At 36.1% G+C, this 18,986-nt stretch overlaps 1 protein-coding gene across 1 annotated transcript in view; it reads left to right on the forward strand.

The window, feature by feature from the left end:
- LOC137628993 (uncharacterized) overlaps positions 1-18,986 on the forward strand; it is a 324,656-nt gene that overhangs the window by 243,297 nt on the left and 62,373 nt on the right. The window contains exon 4 of the mRNA XM_068360246.1: positions 707-869. Coding sequence (XP_068216347.1) covers positions 707-869 — 163 coding nt within the window. The remainder of the gene's footprint in view (positions 1-706; positions 870-18,986) is intronic.

Raw genomic sequence — 18,986 nt, forward strand, 5'->3', positions numbered from 1 at the left:
ATAGGACCCTTTGACAATATGCCATTTCTATTCTATAGAACACTGACAATATGACACTACTATTCTATAGAACAATCTAACAATATGTCATTAATATTCTATAGGACCTTCTGACAATATGGCATTGCTTATTCTATAAGAAAAGGTTATTTCTATCTCCCTTTATGAGATGCTGGGTATAATGTCGATGACCTTTTGGGTTGCGACACCAGTTGAATGAAATCATCTAATCAGTTCTCACTCCCATTCAATTACAAACACTGACCCTTTAAAGATATACATATTCGAAATTGTTTCTTTGATGGGTGTTAATAACCTTCAATAGTGTAAAACTAACTCATTCATCATATTGAAAACTAGGATGCAAACATTCAACAAGTGTTCCCTTTACTTAGCTTCATTACTCAAAATATATGTAAATATAACGTGAATGTGCCCTTTTCTTATTTTAATTGGCATATATAGTTTATTCGTTTCTTTAATTCCTTTCCACACTGGTCTGCTTTCCCTGTTGCAGGCCTTAGGCCTGTAGCATCCTGTTATCCTAACTAGGGTTGTAGCCAGGTTAATAATGATAATGATAATAAATGATTTAATCAAAACTTGTAAAACACGAATAACAGTTATCTGATAAAGTTTTATCCTTTTTAAAAAATGCCTCGATATGTTTTTCATGTATTCTAATGTAACATTTTCTTTATTACAGTATGGTTCGGACGAAGAAGTGCGGCAGCTTCTCAACCTAAAGGGACTGACAGCTCAACATGACTTGGCCTCTCAGGCAGAAGATACTCCAAAAGTGGCTTCGTCAACTACCCCTGGAGAATCTTCCTCTCCATCTTCTGTTTCTTCAAGCGATGCCAACTCAGGTAATGTATCTTCCTTGTGTTTTTCCTTATATAAGCGAAGCGTAAACTGGTAATGTTCCTAATTTTTTATGCATTTACCTTAATCCAGTAAAGGTCAAATTAGTATTTCTATTCCACGCTACCAAGGTATTTTATTCATTACGTGAAAATTAAAAGATAACTCATTCTTTTGCTCCTGGTTTTTTTTTTCATCTTTAACAGCGAAGTTGAATAAAGGTGCTTATTATTATTGAAAGGACGAAGATTATAAGCCCAGTTAGTTCAGCTTGACTCCTACGTAGTTGGCTTGAATAAATTTAGGAGAATACACACACACACACACACACACACACACACACACACACACATATATATATATATATATATATATATATATATATATATATATATATATATATACATGTATATATATATATATTAATTTTTATTATTAAAAATATAAGTTAGAATTTGAAACTTATGATAAATAGATATATAAACGTTATCTATTAAACTCGTGCTTCCTTGAGACTTTAAAATCTTAAAAAAAAAAAAAAATTAGACATACCCAAATAAAATGTCAATTAAAGTTTTCTGACGGTTGTAATCATCTATTTGTCTTTATGTTTGTGAGTTTGTGTCATGGGGGTATTTTAAAAGGAATCTTATAGATTCCAGTGTCTTTAGTGTTAGTGAGCAATTGATCAAAGAAGAGTTGATTTGGTTTTTAAATTGTACCAAATGTGGATGTAGATTAAGTTTGTTTTCAATGGAAGAGATCTCAAAAAGTCATTGATGCCTATCTATGAAATTTTAGTGCGGGGAAAAATGGGCCAAGAAACAGATGATTACATTGACCCAGAAGGCATTTATTACGCTACCAGATAATATCCTTTTTTGCTACAAAATATAATCCTATCAATCTAATTTTATCTTGGACTTGTAAAACTTTAGATTGATTGATTGATTTGAAGTTCTCTGGCATCCTTCAAACTTTAGATATATAAGACTGATATTTAGGTAATGTCTCTTGGAGTTTATATATAAAAAAGGATTTTATCATTGTAAATTGATTCAACGTCGATAGAGGCATGCGTTCTTCAAGTCCTGTTTATTGCCCTTCTGTTAAAAAAAGAAAATGATTAAGGTATCGACACTAGATGACATCTATACCCTTCCCTTTGTCCCAAACGGCGGTGTTTTTTTTTTTTTTTTTTTTTTTTTTTTTTTTTTTTTTTTTTTTTTTTTTTTTGAAGACAAATTGAGATGAATTGGTTATTTTTGGGTTTTATGGGATTTGTTGATTTTCAGCATACTGTTAATTTGTCATTTTCTTCGCTGTGGCCAAATGTTTGTTTTCACATTATGATTCCCTTTGGTGAAGTAAAAGGCAACATGAATGCTTTCATTAACATACCCTATGTGACATAGCAGCTGTCCGCGCACTCTTGATCACACACACACACATACACAGACACACACACATAATGCTAACGCCGTATAGTGTAATTGTGTACGCTGATCACACACATACACACGCACATAATGCTAACGTCGTAGATGTCGTAATTGTATACGCTCTTGTCTGGGGCTTTGTGTGCTCGTGTTAGCGTAAAAAGATATATGTTTCTTCCTTATTTGCAAGGGTACTGAATATGAGAAAAACAAAGACCTATTTAAACCAAAGGATAATGAAGTTAGGACATTCACACATGGCTGAACATATACCCACATTAATGAGATGTGTCGTGCTGACATATATAGCGGGAATGATTTTATCTAGTTAATTTTATTTTACCAAAAATAGTGGAAATGTTGAAAATATTGAAGCCTCGTTTTATGTAAGACTATTTGAGTTTTATTCTTATAAGTTATTTTGACGAAATCTGTTATGATAATATTATTTCTTTTACCATTAAATTTATTTAATAATAACAGCAAAAGAAGGGTCAAGTTGAACATATTCATGAAGATATTTTTTTATTTCTTTACTATTAAGTATATTTAATTAAAAAAGCATCAAAGAAGGGCCAAAATAAAGCTTATTTAATTATGTCGGAGAGAAAAACAAAAGAAATCCAAAGATGACGTCACAAGAGGTTATTGACCTCGATGGAAACGTTAGACGGGTTCCATAGGGAAGGGAACTTAATAATCACTTTATATCTAAAGGAAGCCAATCCGTCTACTCTTTGACTCCTTTGTTTGGAAGAAAGGGGGAAATATAGGTCGAGACAATGATATCCTTGTTTCCTGCTGAAGTATATCACTGTTTTATTTCTGTTAATATTAGTATCATCATCAAAAGTAATAGTATTATTAATTGAAATATTTTTTATCAGTGATGCCATTGTTTGCAGAATCTTTGTTTTTATAGTTTATATAGGAAATGTTTATTTTAGAGTTGTTGCTGTTCTTAAAATATTTTCTTTTTCTTTGTTTCATTCCTTTATTGGGCTATTTTTCCTGTTGGAGCCCCTGAGCTTATAGCATCCTGCTTTTCCAATTAGGGTTGTAGCTTAGCAGGCAGTAATAATAATAATAAGCGTAGGATATTCGTGTAGTTTTATATGATAAAGAGTTTTTTTGCCTATTCATTTATGAATATTTTCCAATGGTTGTGTGGATGTGATAATACAATAAAATTCTCCAACAATATTTTAATTTTTCTGAGACACATGTTTGTGAGCACAGGCTGAATGGAAATAAATAAAAGAAAATTTTCACCTGTCACATACAGTGAAGGAGAAGCCACTAAACTGTCCCTAAGAAATTAAATACGAAGAATACATAATGTGTATATGTATATGTAAATTAGATCATATGTAAATACTGTAAAATGTTGTTATAGACAAGTTACATCTGCACACTATTACCGATATTTTATTGTTTTTATCTTTTATAACATATTCGTTACTCCGATCGTAATACTAAATCCCGTGTATCCAAACTCATCCATTTAATTTTAAGAGTTTGTTAATGCCAAGATTTTAAATAAAAAAATTAAAGTTCAGGCTATGAAAATAGATAATTTACAATACACTATGATTAACGTCCGGGTGTTCGGTATACAATTTTCTTGAACATTTGCTTTGTGATTCATTTCTCTTACCTTTTGTACGCGTTTTATTATCGTTCCCGGGAATATTGCATCGAGAGTTTCCTCTATTCTGCATCTTTGATCCGCCAGGATTACACATCTTGAATTATGGCAGAGGCAGAAAACGCAAAGAATAATGGCAAGGCATGATTGGTTAGCCTTCTAGACAAGTGAAGCATGATTGGTTGCCAGAAAATACTCGACTGGAATTCTTCTAAGGTTGGGAAAATAGGATGAGAGAGAGAGAGAGAGAGAGAGAGAGAGAGAGAGAGAGAGAGAGAGATTGCCAGAAAATACTCGACTGAATTCTTCTAAGGTTGGGAAAAAAGGATGAGGGAGAGAGAGAGAGAGAGAGAGAGAGAGAGAGAGAGAGAGAGATTGCCAGAAAATACTCGACTGAATTCTTCTAAGGTTGGGAAAATAGGATGAGAGAGAGAGAGAGAGAGAGAGAGAGAGAGAGAGAGTTGCCCTCCAGGATAATCACAGTTATTCCTTACTTTATAATGGTTATCTATCAAACTAGTTATTTTTAGATTGACTTATGAGAAGGAAAGGGATATTCTCTCAGTTTAGATTGTTTGAAATTGACGCGTGGGAAGAAAGGGATAATACCTTCTCTTATCTCAAAAGATGTTGGACACTAAGAAGTGTTTTATTTGGAGTTTGCATTTTTATTCTCGGATTTTCACATATTTATCCCTTTATTTTTTTTCATTATGCTTTAGAGATACAAACTACAAATCTCTCTCTCTCTCTCTCTCTCTCTCTCTCTCTCTCTCTCTCTCTCTCTCTCTCATTGGACATCAAGATGGGTGTCATTTATTAGTATGTTGTCAAATAAATTTATTGTGCTATCCTCAGTACTGCGCTATCAATTTGATCGTCTCAGATGCACATCGAAGTCTTATGAATATTAATTCTAAAATAATTTATCAAAACATTCACGCAAAATCGATCAGGAGTAATCAACTGAGCATCCCAAACTGACTTCCATCCTCTTGATTACATCAGAGGTGTAATCATAGGCTAACTTATCAAACACCTAAACTTCAGTGATCAAATCCCTCAGAGAACATGTGCGCCAACTTTCCTCCAGTCCTAATGATGAAAGAAGAGGAGCAAAGGCGAAGGTATTAGGCGTGGATTAGGCGCAGCAAGAAACAAGAATTTCTCATTCGCAAGAAAACTGGTGATTGTCAATAATATCGGCCTTCTCTGAATATCGACATTTAGAATCACTGCCCCAGATACCCACGCAACAACATTTGCATAAAATTCCCAGTATGAACGATTCTTGTTATTTCTTTACCGTGTGTAATTAGATACGAATGCATGCTTAATGATATACAAGTGATCAAATTTCTAAATTTATACTTGTACAGTATTGACAACAAAAACGTTCGCTTTAAACAACATATTTTACCGTGAAAGCAGATAATTATTACTTGCTAACTGACAATGTATATTATTCACGAGATAAACATTCAATTTAGAGTGAAGCCCCGATATCAGAATATAGATATTTCATTTGGCTGATCATGGATTGTGAAATTCGGGAAAGTTTAGCTTTTGCAACAAGAAAAAATTATATGCTAGAGTAAAATAAGTAATTTTTATATAGTTGTTTACATAGATTTCACCATCTTTAACTCTGCTCAGAATTATATATATACTCTACATCTCATCTTGAAAAGTATTGAAGTCTAAAACAACATAGTGCAGCGATGACGTCAGTTCAGTTTCAGCTTTAGCTAAATATTACTGAATTTGAATAGTTATATGTTTACAGTATATGAACAGAATTTAGGTTAACCTCGCCTCAACCTGTTACATGCGGGTTTGAATCTCTACTTGGGAGAGTTAGTTACTTCATTTGTCTTTTATTTCCATCTAATGACGTATGGTAACTAGCATATTAAAATGTTCGTAAGATATTTGAGAAAAGGTCATTGTGGCTGTTGTAAATGCATATACTTAATTGTTAAATGTATATAATATATATATATATATATATATATATATATATATATATATATATATATATATATATATGTGTGTGTGTGTGTGTGTGTGTGCGTGTGCCTTCGCGTGTGCGTGTTTATGTACATACATGCAAACCAACACATACGAAGTCATGCAAAAGCTCTTAACCTCACCCAGAAAGTTTTTTAAAAAAAAGTTGGTGTCATTGAAATTTTCCTAAACTTCAGTGCGTTTTGACTCCCGTTTAAGCACTATCATCCTGTTGGAGAATAAGGTTGCATTCTTGGTCTCTAAAAACTTTACAGTATGTATGACATCACCAATAAATGGTGGCCAGGCAGGTGGAAATCAAATTTAGGAAACAAGTAGATATTAGACGATACCAGAGAAGGTTTGAAAAGACCAGCAACAGGAATACTTATGTTTTTATCTGCATTTCATCCTTTTTACTTCAGTTACAATTCTGAGGGTTAATCGTTAATTGTTTGACCTTTCTAAATAGTTTACCTTGATATCACCTTGAGAAGCTTTAGATAAAAGCCATCACCTTGCTAACAGATACCTTATTCTTATTATATGTTGTGGGCGGTGGACAACCATTGTAATTATTTTTGCCTAGCGTTCATAGTTATAAAACCATGATTCAATCTGGGTTACTAACCCTTTGGTAAGGTGTCTGAATCAGCCTGGAAATGGTCAAACTTGTCCTGTAAGTCGTCCTTCTAGTCAGCTTCTCCTTCGGCGTCAACATTCGCAGTACCCATCTTCCAGACAGCTGGTTAAATCCAAAGATGCCAATCGAAAAAAATTTACTGGAACTTTAGCACTGAATCTATTACATTCAAAACCTTGGAGTAGAATCATCCTTTAGTATATCAGTGGTTTATGTAATCAGAGGTACAAACGAGGAAACATGTGCGCTGTACGTGTCCCAGTTGACTTCAGCAGGTCCTTCTTTAATGATAAGGAATAGAACGCCCCAAGTGTATTGGTCACGTCTTCATAGATATTTATGGGAATAATACCATTAATTCTCTGTTTAAAGGTCCCTCATGAACGGCATAGGCATGGGACAGGTCATTATGGAGACCTAATAAAAACACATGATCATCTCTCAAGCTCCATCTCCACTCAAGCATGGACCAGGGTGGACCAGACACTTGTGTCATGATGACTCAGCAGGTTGATTCTTTTGATATTTGGCTTACCTACAATGTACCAAAGAAAGCAATTGTGATTTTTTATTTCCTTCTTGGGAAAGATTTGTTTTATACCGTCACATCAAATGATTTTATCTGCTACTCTTCAGTTTGATTAAACACTGGTGCATTATGAAGGGCTTTCCTATATTCTATGAATTAGTTTTAATGTAACCCAGTGGTATATTTTCTTCAAATTTCAACAACTTTTTTTACTTTCTGCTTATACTGTTAGCGGAATATGATGGAAAGTTTTTCATCACAGGTCTTGATTTATAATGTGAATTAGACATTCAAGTTGTGAATTGACAAAAATAGAGGAAAAACAATCACAATTTTTTTTATACAAGTAATAGATTACACATCCAGTCAGTAGGCACCAACAACGCATTTTGATAAATTAAGTATACCTTGTTGTTCTGAGTTTTATAAGCGTGTTAGTAGAACTTGGGTTTAATATCCCGTAGACTATTCAAGTACGCGCACTGAAAAATCTTTACATGTCGCAATCTGCGACTAGGACTTAACAGAAAGACAGGCTGAATATGACTGGTTTATTAACGCGACGTCACAAGCTTATAATCAAAATGGTTGAGGATAACAATGGCATAAAAACTTTTTTAATATGAAACATGGGATGGCCAGCTTAAACGGGTTTTTCTAATATCAGTGAGAGAGAGAGAGAGAGAGAGAGAGAGAGAGAGAGAGAGAGAGAGAGAGAGAGAGCAGTAGTTGAAAGCGAACAGATTTCTTAGATAAAAGTGTTTAAATAAGCATCACTATAAAGGACTTTTGATGTTTATTAAACCCAACTGAATGAAAAATGTATGATGCCATAGACAAGGTTCTTCTATCTATCTCAATGATTTCGCCGCTATTTAAATTCCTTTAGCTGTTAATTGCAGATTGGTGAATTAAAAAGTGTTAAAGGAAAATAAGACAAAAGTAGATCTTGATAACCTACTACGATAAGCAACGTATTCTCCTCCCCTGAATGAAAAGACTGTTGCCACCTCGTCTTTGTTATCATCCTTTGTATGGAAGAAAATCGGAAGGTATCCCCGTTTCCTTGGGGAAGTAAAGTGTCTGACTAATCTAGCAGCATTATGTAATGTGTTACTGCACTTTTGCCTTTTCTTCCGACGTTTTTATTACCTTTGTAGGGTTGTGGTGGCCGACATGGTAACCTCCCTGACTGGTGAACGCCAGACTGGGGTTCGAGTCCAGCTCAAACTCGTTAATTTCTTTGCTTGCTGCAATCTCGCTATCCTTGTGAGCTAAGGATGGAGGGTTTGGGGGAGTCTATAGTTCTCTCTGCTGAGTCATTAGCAGCCATTGCCTGGCCCCCCTTGGTCATAACTCGGGTGGAGAGAGGCCTTGGACGCTGATCATAATTTATATATGGTCAGTCTCTAGGGCATTGCCTCTGTCATTCATGAGTGGCCTTTAAACCTTTAAACATATAAAGTCAGCTGCCACTTTTTTATTGTTACCTCTGTCAACGAAGTTGGGAGGAGGTTATGTTCTCGCCAATGTTTGACTGTTTGTTTATTTGTGAACAACTCCTGGCGACAATTTTACTCATAGAGTAGTGAAACTTTCAGGGATTAATTGTTATGTTGAGACGTGGAAGTGGTTCAATTTTGAAAGTCCTAGGTCAATGGTCAAGGTCGAGCAAAAGATCGACCGAATTAACCTTAACGTAAGCTGCATGGCGGAGGTCTGCATTCTCAGAGTGCTTTTCTAGTTATGTCTGGTATACACTTGAAAATATCAGACATAAGGAAAGTGGATAAGACTTGCAGTTGTTTTTTATGGTTTGTTAAATCTTTATTTACAGAATTTTGTCGAAAATAGATGTTATTCCAACAATGACGTAACATTAGATGTCAGTCTCATAAGACATTCAGTACAATTGCGATTCCACATGACACCTCTCTCAGCCCGAGCAAAGGAACTTTTCCATTTGGGTCAGCACAAAACGTCTGTCAAATACGGTGAAGGTAGTATTTTCGAAGGAAATATTTCCTCTGACCTTTAAGGGATAAAACCAGATATTTAAAGTAAATATTTTACTAAATTACCAGAAATTAAGCTCTAAATTCTGGTCATAATGAGATAGTTGTGGAGAGCGAAATAAAGATTCTAAGAAATATGCACAACGATAAAATGTCCTGTAGATCCAATTGTATTTCTTTAATTGATTCCGTAAAGTGATTTACCCTACACACCATTCCAGAAATTTCCTTGTATTTTCTGGATCTCTTTACAGTAAATTATTGCCAGGTGGATTTAGTGGACTCTGAATTCCATGATTGTAAATAAATCTAAGATATCTTTTCTTTCTACCTATTTAGAAACAACAGAATAAATTGATAAAAAAAATTAAACTTTCCGTGAAGAGTTTATTCATACACAAAAATAAATATAGGAAAGGAATAAAAACCCAATTACAGAAATGTTCTTGTATTTTGTGGATCCCTGCACAAGTCGTTAATGCCAGATGGATTTTTGGACTCTAAATCCGCTGATTGTAAACAAATGGAAAATATTTTTTCTATCTATTTAGAAATTACAGAATGAATTAATGCAAATACTTCAATCTTTTGTAAAGAGGTTATTCATACACAAAAGAAATAGATATATGAAAGGAGTAACAAAATGAATTAGTGAAAATACTTTAACTTTCCCTGAAGAGTTTATTCATACACAAAATAAATGAATTTATGAAAGGAATATAAAGATAAACTTTTGTAACACCGTTTGCTTCGAAAATGCACCGACTCCACACGAGTTGTTTGACCACGAAGGCCTACTCATTGAATGGTGGGAGAACTTGATTGGTTGGCCTTGTGACCAGAAAATACACAGCTTTCCGCAACGAGGAAAAATATGATTCGGTTTGCCTCCCAAGACTAACCCAATTACCTTACGACAGTCCGCGGACTGTCACCTCCAATTTTTGCAATAGATCTCATCAGACGGTGGCATTTGTAAGGTTCCTTTTTCATCGGCGTTTTGGGAGAGAAATTGAAAATGTTTGGGCGATGCGTTCTCTTCTTGCAATTTGTTGTTGCAGTCCATGGCTATTCAGGTTGAGGAAAGTTGTGCTATTTTGGGAAACTTCAATGTAAGTTTAGATATCACCTTCCGTTATTTGAGAGGCATGGAAAAATTAAATGGGAGTAACTCTCTCTCTCTCTCTCTCTCTCTCTCTCTCTCTCTCTCTCTCTCTCTCTCTCTCTCTGACCAATCAAGATATCTGCCCGCTGCATATCTCATCCATGAACGGTCTGTATACATCATTACCTGTACTCATGCAGTATTAGGTCCCAATTAATCAACAGGAACTCCCAAATGGACTCCCTCGGCAGAGATTGCAGAAGCTCTAATCATGGTCTATTTCATCAAAATACCTAAACTCTGCTCACCAGATTAGTACTTGCAAGGGCTTCTCAACTCCCTCGAGAAAACACGCACACATACTTTCATATAATCTTAACCGCAAGAAATAAGAAACCTTTAGAACGGTTCTGGTTGCTGTAGAAAATCAATTAAAAATGGTTGTTCATTATATCTCTACTAGCATTCCCGATTCCGTTGCCTGCCTCAACTGCTTAGTAAATTTTGTGCAGATGACAGCGAACTCCATCTAAAGGTGTCTGGTTTCAGTTCCACTCTCATCAGAATAGACACTCACCAGAACGTCAGCTGGGCAAGCCCAAAACCCCACTATGGTGCTTAATCAGAGCAGTGGCCTCCCCAGTAAACAGCTTGAACTCACGGTCCCGGGCTGGGATCGATCTGCTGCCATGCGAATACTAGGCAATCATATTACGATTAACATTGTGAAAATACTACTCAAAATTTCGAAAGTGGAGGGTTTGAAAAGTGATTCTTTTATCAAATAGTTGTCCTTCTAATTGATAAAGAAAATCACTTAGTTATTCCTGAACGAAAGAGGGGTTGATTTTTTTTTTCAATCGTCTTACAGTTGATAAAAAGAAAGAATCACTTTTCAACCTCTCTCTCGCGTCCAGGAATGACTCTGAACGAGAGAGGTTTTGAAAAGTGATTTCTTATTTTATCAATTATCAGGACAATTATTTTACCTCCTTATTTATTCACCTGTCTTTCTTGTCTCCTTTTCGTTGTATATGTGTGTGGTGTTAATTCTTAATATCTTAATAATGGAATAAACTATATAAAATATACTTTTCTTCCAAAGTAATCTCATTTCCGTCTCTCAAATCAGTCAAAAGATACAAAGGAATGCAGATATTTCTATATTCTGAAATTGAATACTACATGTGTGCTTGTATGAAGAGAATGTGGAATATGTATGCAAAAGGGGGCAATTCTTGATTGATTTATTTATATATGTGAAATTGGCGTTGCATTTATGAAAATAATCTATGCCATACATATTTCATTTTGTAAAGACAAGGGCAGAATACATTTTCTCACTTACCAAGAGATATATCATCCTTACAGACCTATGCATATACTCTATATAAACATATAGTTATTTGATTACGTAAATTCATATTTTGTAATCTTAATACCAAAACAAAGACATTTAATTTTCAATCTGTGTGAAAAACAATAGTATTAAGTCAAAAATGACAAGCTGAATTGTATATATACTAACCAAGAGCTCTGTAAAAAAGGTAGTTATCCTCTGCTTCAGTGACCAAGCCTAGGATACTCAACCAGCAGAAATACAGTGGAAGTAAATAAATTGCCATCTCAAAATGGCCGGAGTTAACCAGCCATTTTATTCCATAGGGAATTGGTGACCGACTAAGCCTGATGTGGCAGATGGTACTTTCCCAATTCTTGTTAGTATATCATCAAAAGTCCTTGGGTAGAAGATTTGGTCATATCCAACGTATTCTCGTTGCTAATCACACACTCCCATGATATTCGTCAGTCCGCTTTTATTTTTATTTGTATCCAGGAAAATCTCCTTAGGGTTGTGGCGGCTGATGTGGTAACGTTCCCGACTGGTAATCGCCAGACTCGTTACTTCCTTTGGTCGCTTGTGAGCTAAGGAAGGGGACTTTGAGGTAGCCTATAGGTCTATCTGCTGAGTCATCAGCAGCCATTGCCTGACCCTCCCTGGTCCTACCTTGGGTGGAGAGCGGGCTTGGGCGCTGACCATATGTATATATTGTCAGTCTCTAGGGCATTGTCCTACTTTCCAGAGCAATGTCCCTGTCTCTTGCATCATGAGCGGACTTTAAACCTTTAAACCTTAAATGGTAAAGACATTCCTCTTAGGATGAGATATGCATACTCGTATATACTTACAGTGCCCCTTCTTTCTGATCAATATAATAATGTTCGTCTCATTTTCTGAGCTTCAAAGAATCATCACTTGTTGCCCATGACATCTCATTATCCGACCGTCTGACATGAGTCCTTATTACCCCAGCTTCATACTTTCAACTTCATTCCTTCTTTATGAAAGCTTATTTTCAACTCATAATTTTATTTCTGCTGCTGTCAAATCTCATCTCTAGTGGTATATTAAAGGTTTTAAAGGGCGCTCATGAATAGTAGAGGCAAGGGATAGTGGCATTGCCCTTGCAAGCATGACAGTGACCTAGAGACTGGCCATATATACATATGATCAGCGCCCAAACCCCCTCTCCACTCAAGCTAGGACCAAAGAGGGCCAGGCAATGGCTGCTGATCACTTAACAGGTAGACCTATAGGCTCCAACCACCCCCCCCCCCCCATCCTTAGCTCACAAAGAGGATTAGATTGCAGCGACCAAAGAAACTAACGAGTCTGAGCGGGACTCGAAGCGATCTCCTGGCAAGTACGTTACCAACAGGCCACCACAACCCAACTTCCCCCCACTTAATGGGACTTTCTCCAGAGTACCTCTCCCCTCGATTCACTGCCCTTGCTTTTGCCTGTGATTCATTCTTCAATATTCCCTTCGCTTCCATCTCCGAAGTTTCTTTCGTTGATCACATTTGGTCTGTAACCGGATAAGTCAGCTCTCAACTCCAATCTTATGAGTTTCCTGTTTGAACGTCAGTTAGCTTACGTAAATTCAGCTCCCCTAAAGCAGTTCCACATCATTTTTGTCTTCGTTATTCAGTTTTGATTGAGATTTCATTGAACTCTCGCTTCTATCAATATTCCGGTTGTCCAAGATGGGATAGATTTCCTTGTTGAAATTGTCGAAAAATTTAGGTGGGTTCTTTACATAAATTAAATCACCTTTTCTTCTAAAATGTTAAAGGATTGTGCTGGACTTGCTTGTCTTTGTTTGTAGCATTACCTTCATATGTAGAATGTTTCTTTTTTCTTCTCAATCATCAATATGATCAATGATTTCACTGATAACTCATCTCTTGGCCTCTTCCGCATGTTGGGTTATTATTATTATTATTATTATTATTATTATTACTTGCTAAGCTACAACCCTAGTTGGAAAAGCAGGATGCTATAAGCCCAAGGGCTTCAACAAGGAAAATAGCCCAGTGAGGAAAGGAAAAATAAAATATTTTAAGAACAGTAACAACATCTAAATAAATATTCTCTATATGAACTACAAAAACTTTTAACAAAATAAGAGAAAGAGAAACCAGATAGAATAGTGTGCCTGAGTGCACCCTGAAGCAAGAGAACTCTAACCCAAGATAGTGGAAGATCATGGTACAGAGGCTATGGCACTATCCAAGACTAGAGAACAATGGTTTGATTTTGGAGTGTCCTTCTACTAGAAGAGATGCTTTGCATAGCTAAAGAGTCTTCTAACCTTAACAAGAAAAAAGTGGCCACTGAACAATTTGAGTACAGTAGTTAACCCCTTTGGTGGAGAAGAATTGTTTGGTAATCAGTGTTGTCAGGTGTATGAGGACAGTGGAGTAAATCTGTAAAGAATATGCCAGACTATTCGGTGTATGCGTAGGCAAAGTGAAAATGAACCTTATCCAAAGATCCAATATACACTGTGTGGCTAGTCAAAGGACCCCATAACTCTCTAGCGGTAGTATCTCAACGGGTGGCTGGTGCCCTGGCCAACCTACTACCTATTCTACAGATGCCCACTGCTCCATTGATTTCAAGGAGAAAAATTATTCTCCACAAAGAATTCCTTGTGAACAACAAAGCTCTATCCTTGATTTCTCTTTAATATTGGTTTCCTTTGTGTAATGTGGGTATGGAGTACTTTAGAAAGCCAATTTGCATGTCCTCTTAAAAGGTACCCACACACATTTCCTTAACAATACTGTATGGTAACCACAGACTTTTCGAGGTAACCAACTATTTGTTTTGTTTTGCTTTTAATATAATCTTGACTTGTCTATGTTACCAACCTTTGCAATAACATATAATGGAGCATGAACGAAAGGCAGATGAAGAAACCTGAGTAAGACAAATGAGCTGTACTGGATGATTCTGTTGAGTGGTGAGAGGATTAACCTGAAAGCGAATAATATTATTGAGAGAGAGAGAGAGAGAGAGAGAGAGAGAGAGAGAGAGAGAGAGAGAGAGAGAGAGAGAGAGAAAGAGCATAATTATGCAATGAGAAGGATTGTAGACGCACACAGAAGAGCCTCCTCCTCCAGTTAAAAGACAATATTGTGCAAAAATTATTACCATGGTGATTTCAAAATTGAATGTAGATTCATATTTCTCTAGCATGATACGTCTAAACCAGCGAGTTCAAGCCATTGTCCGTGTATTAAAGTATAAATCCTTACGTATTATCCTTCGAAGGGAAATTATATTTTGAAATCCCTCTTTTCATCATTCGTTTTCTTGTGAACAGCGTAAGCACTTGATTAAAAGCTGTGTGGCATCTGGGAAATGAGATTGTAAGATCCTGATTACATCCTTTAGGACAGGGGTTCTCAACCTTCTTGGGCCCATGCACCCCTTTCACCATTTGTAATGATGTCATTCCCCCCCCCCCCCCCCCCCAACTTCCCGTCTTTTCCAAGACTGTCTTCTCAAAAAGTGCACTGTAAATAATATGCAAATATTACTAAAAATACTTTTTTTTTTTTTTAAATATATTATACATTTACAGGTTTACATGGATTATCTTTTTAATGGAATATTACAAATTATATGCAAATTGAAAATATCGATGGATATAAAACTTGAATAAAAGTAAAATAGTTTTTTTTTCAATTTATAAGAACTACTTAGCAGGCCAAACTGAAGCTAATGCAATAAACAAAAAGTTCGATAGGGTAAAAAGATATTATAAACCTGTAATTAATTTTATTCAGAATATTACAGTTCATCGATTGACGAAACCTATGATTGTTTTTTCTTAGCCAATTCTGGTATACGCGGATGAGTGCTTGAAAGGACACAACGCAGGTTATTTTCTACCTCTAATCTACTGCGCTGCATCGTTTTACTTTGTAACAGAGTTGAAAAGCCGACTCACAAAGATATGCCGATACAAACGGAAGCAATACACGGATAGCAATTCTTCCACTTTTGGGTAGGAATCGCACATCAGAGGCCAAAATTCTGTTATCGATTTCTCATCGAACGCATCTCTTACACCCGAATCAGTTTTTAACTCCAAAACCTCATCTTGACAATCATCAGGAACTTTTTCAACTGACAGTTTGAATGCATTTCTGACTAAATCCAACTCATCATCACCAAGTTCGGGAAAATATCGTCTGAATTAATTTTCCAGTGCTGTCAAATGCTGCCAAGTTTCATTTTTTTGCAAATTGTGGAAGCACCTTGTCTTCACCACAAACAGCAAGAATAGATGACAATTTCCCAAACATTACTACATTATCTGCATTTACCCTTCTCTTCCAATTTTCAAGCTTGCTCATAAAAGCTTTCAAGGCATCTACGAGTTTAATAATGCTTGTATTCCTTCCTTGCATCTGAAGATTCAGTTTATTCAGTTGCTCAAATATATCAACCAAACAGGCAAGATGCATGATCCATCCCTCATCACTCAGCCAGGCAGAAAATTCTGTTTTACCTTGCACTTCAAAAAACAATTTGATCTCATCTCTAAGCTCAAATACTCGCTCCGTTACATTTTCTCTTGACAGCCAACAAACATTTGTGTGAAAAAGAAGCGAATGATGGGTTGCATCCATATCAGTACATAACTGCTTGAAAAGTCGTGAGTTGAGTGCCCCTCCTTTGACGAAATTTACAATTTTAATTGTTTGATCCAAAACCTTCTCTAGCGGAGCAAGAAATGTATTTGAGGCTAGTGCCTGACGATGGATTATACAATAAATGCCTTTCACTTTTGGAGCTCGCTTTTTCACACATACTTGGAATCCTGATTTTGTCCCTAACATAGCTGGTGCTCCATCTGTACAACACCCACTGATATTATCCCACGAAAGATTTTCAGATTCAAAAAAGATGAAACCTTCTCCGAAATATCAGAGGCCTTGGTAGTTAGTTCAAGAGGGGAACAAAAGAGAAACTCCTCCTTAAATGAATCTGAGTGAACATATCTTGCAAACACCACCAACTGGGAACATGATGCCACATCAGTTGATTCATCAAGTTGATTGAAAATAAGCCAAATATTGAAGACTTGATCTCCTGCACAACTTGATCCATGATGTCAGTGGCCATATCACTTATCCTCTTTTAAACAGTACTGTTTGCTAATGGAACCTTTGCAATTTTTTTCTTCATTTCATTTCCCAACACAATTTCCACCATTTTGAGAGTGCAAGGCTTATCAAATTTTCCCCAATTATATGTTTTTTTCTGCTTTGCTATTTCAAGTGCTACGACATAGGAAGCTTCAGTAACTTTGTGGTTTTTCTCTTTAAATTCTTCTGTTGAAACCAGCCTCATCTTTATGAGAGCATTCCCATGGCGTTCAGAAAAGTTTTTTTTTTTGTCTCTGTGATGAGGATGAACATTTTACAAATGCTGTCTCATCTTTGCTGGTTTCATAGAATCGTTTGTCAAAGCTTTACTACAAATAACACATTGGGGCCTTTCTTCTCCATTGATGATGATGGATGTGAATCCATATTCAATATATGAATGATCGTACTTTCTTGAAGATACAATCCTGGAAATCAGGTTCACTCAGACACTTATTGAGGACAATTCAAGACTGAAATTGGTATTTGCTTCTCAGCTATTTATAGTTCAGGAGTTCCCAACCTTGGGCCTGCTAAGTAATTTTCTTGGGGCCTACTTAATTCCCCAGCCATCTGTCTCTTCCTCAGTACCTTTTCCAATCCTAGGATATAATCCCAGCCCAATGACAGGCCAGATATGCCAAAGCCTATAATTGCTCTCCTCACCCATGAACTTACTTCGATCACAATTCACCCCCTAAAAACCCAGAATTCACCCCTGGGGGTGAATTTCACCCCCATTGAGAACCTCTGCTTTAGGAGAAGGACATTCCAAAATCAAACCATTGTTCTCCAGTCTTGCGTATTGCCATAGCCTCTGTACCATGGCCTTCCATTATCTTGGATTAGAGTTCTCTTGATTAAGGGTACACTCGATCACACTGTTCTATTTTATTTCTCTCCCTCTTGTTTGTTTTGAAGTTTTTATAGTTTATATATAAAAGGTCTAATTTAATGTCGTTACTGTTCTTACAATATTGATTATTTATTACTTCTCTTGTAGCTTAATTCTTTCCACATATCTTTTCCTCTCTGGGCTATTTATCCCATTTGGACCCCTTGGGCTTATAGCATCTTGCTTTTCCAACTAGGGTTATATCGTCTCAATATGAAACTTGAATAAAACCGCATTGTCCAAAGTTTGAAATCAAATCATTAAAAAATAATTAAAACTTAAGTTTTCCTTGATCCTCGTCAAGAATAAAAGTAGACATGTGAACTATTAATTCATATATACTCAAGTGTTTACCATCCCTTTAAAGGTCGGTCATGCAAGGCAGAGGTAAGGGACAGTGATAATGCCCCATAGACTGATCAGCGCCCTTTCCCCCTTTCCACCCAAGCTAGGACCAGGGAGGGCCTGGCAATGGCTGCTGATGACTCGGCAGATAAACCTATAACCTCCCCCAAAACCCCCCATCCTTAGCTCACAAGGAGGGTGAGGTTGCTTCCACTACAAGAAACCATCGAGCTCGAGCAGGTCTCGAATCCCTGTCCGGCAGATTGCCAGTCACGGACGCTTCCAATATGTAACTGAGGTTTGGGTAAATAGCTCATACTGTGATAAGTCATATGGTGTAGTGAACTACATATTTTTGTAAGATTCGATAAATAATAAAACTTTGATTGTGTAATACACGTCCTTTAAAATCTGTTATTTTCCCGGATTTCCTAAGACATTGTTGGTAAAATATATTATTTCTCCATTTCTGTTTTATGAGTATATTTTTTTTTTATTAAGTTCTTGGCAAGGATAGAAGAGACTCTTTAGCTATGGTAAGCAGCTCTTCTAGGAGAAGGACACTCCAAAATCAAACCGTTGTTCTTTAGTCTTGGGTAGTGCCCTAGCCTCTGTACTATGGTCTTCCTTTGTCTTGGGGTAGAGTTCTCGTGCTTGAAGGTGCACTCAGGCACACTTTTCTATCTTATTTTCTTCCTCTTGTTTTTTATTAAGAATTTATGGTTTATATATTAAAGATCTATTTTAATATTGTTACTGTTCATAAAATATCTTACTTCTCTTGTAGTTTATTTATTTCCTTGTTTCCTTTCCTCACTGGGCTATTTGTCGCTGTTGGAGTCTTTTGGCTGATAGAATCGTGCTTTTCCAACTAGGGTTGTAGCTTAGCAGTTAATAATAATAATAATAATAATAATAATAATAATAATAATAATACAAAAATATATTTAAAGAGATCTTTTAACTAAAATGTCTAACTTGTATCA

This window comes from Palaemon carinicauda, chromosome 37 (assembly GCF_036898095.1).
Source record: "Palaemon carinicauda isolate YSFRI2023 chromosome 37, ASM3689809v2, whole genome shotgun sequence".
Classification (NCBI taxonomy): domain Eukaryota; kingdom Metazoa; phylum Arthropoda; class Malacostraca; order Decapoda; family Palaemonidae; genus Palaemon; species Palaemon carinicauda.